Below are 1,587 nucleotides of genomic sequence, written 5' to 3'. Positions count from 1 at the left end.
AACACATTAGCACAAGTTCTTGTGATGCAGTGTGAAAGGGGACTTGCTTGGCTTTGAATTCTGATTTTGAATTATATCCAAACATTTGAACTCGGTAACTGTTTCCTCAAACCTGAAACACACGAGAATAGGCTCACAGTGGTTGGATACATAAGGAACCAGGCTAAAACAACTAGGAGTTGGAGGCTGAAGGATTATGAAACTCAAAATCTCAATTACTATAATTTATTGGGTAAAGGAATCAGGCATAAAGATCATCCATACATTTGGACTAGGTAACTCTGCTATGACCTCCTCACAAAACAAAAACATGTAACAATGGACAAACAACAGCTACACAGAAAATAAACAGAATCCTGGGAATATGAGAGAAGATGTGAAAATCAAAAGAACCCGATAATTATTATTTATTGAGGAAAGGGTTGAATTCACATACTGCTTGGCACGTTTAGTGTCCATCTCCGAAGTAGAATGCTTGGCAAGAAATGAGTCCAATTCAGAAGAACCTTTTGGGTCATGAATAACATATTCACCAGGATCCTGCTTTTCAGTAGGTGAAGATGGTCTCCTCTCTGCTTCTTTTGAAGTACTTGATGATCCTGCATTTTGAATAATGGTATAGTCCCCAGGAGAAGGAAGTCCACGAGGAGGTGCAACTGAATTCACAGGCATATCCCATGTCCGATTTTTGGTTTTGCCTAAAGAATTTGGGGCCCCATACGAAGAACCGTGACGTATATCTCTATAAAATTCAAAATCTTGAGTTCCCCATGAAGGCACCGAGGTTAAATTTTTGAACTTGTTATTATCTGGAGCAACATAATTTGAATTTCCAACATTTATGGTATCAATATATGCAAACGAGTCACTAGATGAGCGCCGATGACCTCTGCGCACAGGAGTTTCTGGCTCATTAAGCAGTTCATCAAACCAAGAAGGTTGTTCCTCTATTAAAAAACTCTCGGAGGAAGTACGTTGGTGGTGTGAATTTACCTCTCTAGGCTTTGGAAGACCTTTCAGTCCAACCCCATGACTAGGGACATAATCAACATATGATGGGTATATGCTAGGAAATGGACTTTTTGGAGGCAGTGACGAATTCTTTCCACTGTAAATCATATTTTTGAAGCTAGATGGTCACTTGGAATTTTCCATGGCAAAGAAGACCAGGTCCTGTCACAAATATTAACAATATCAATGTCAGAAAATTACTTCTGAAAATAATCATTCATTTATTGGACTCTCTAAGAAACATTCTCAACTCCAATTCTCAAGTTTATTCAAGAAGATAAAAAACAAGACAGCATCAAAGAAACAAAACAACCCAACTACATAGCCAATGCATGTGAATTACCTGTTACGAACAAAAGTGAAATTCTGAAGAAACCATCAATTCCAAAAACGACTATGCAACATCAACACTTGTCCCAACCCATCTCACGTCACGCAATAAAGCTCACACTTTCAATGAACACCAATCTTCCAACTCAATCCCATTATTAACATTCAAAGCAACAATCAATTAACTGAAAGGCAAAAAGACTACCCAAGCATGAGGTGATCATGGAATTTTCCGTGCAGCATATT

The 1,587-nt window shown here is 38.3% G+C and overlaps 1 protein-coding gene across 1 annotated transcript; it reads right to left on the bottom strand.

The window, feature by feature from the left end:
- Positions 1–6: 6 nt before the first annotated feature.
- On the bottom strand, positions 7–1,572 carry LOC111382636 (uncharacterized protein At4g06598-like). The gene is made up of 3 exons (XM_023006658.1): positions 1,355–1,572; positions 437–1,173; positions 7–112 (listed from the first exon to the last, which is right to left on the bottom strand). The coding sequence occupies exons 2-3, from the start codon at positions 1,117–1,119 to the stop codon at positions 7–9; spliced, it is 789 nt and encodes a 262-aa protein (XP_022862426.1). The 5' UTR covers positions 1,120–1,173; positions 1,355–1,572.
- Positions 1,573–1,587: the final 15 nt, after the last annotated feature.

The sequence above is a fragment of the Olea europaea genome, unplaced genomic scaffold (assembly GCF_002742605.1).
Source record: "Olea europaea var. sylvestris unplaced genomic scaffold, O_europaea_v1 scaffold25404, whole genome shotgun sequence".
Classification (NCBI taxonomy): Eukaryota; Viridiplantae; Streptophyta; class Magnoliopsida; order Lamiales; family Oleaceae; genus Olea; species Olea europaea.
The sequence above is the reverse complement of the archived record's forward strand: the minus strand, read 5'-3'. Positions and strand labels throughout refer to the sequence as shown.

What these genes read in the sequence shown, in the direction of transcription:
- LOC111382636 (XM_023006658.1), bottom strand. Translation starts at nt 1,119, where the DNA reads ATGATTTACAGTGGAAAGAATTCGTCACTGCCTCCAAAAAGTCCATTT. An exon ending in GACACTAAACGTGCCAAGCA is followed by an intron (nt 113 to 436) that starts GTATGTGAATTC and finishes CGTGTGTTTCAG; the next exon opens with GTTTGAGGAAACAGTTACCG.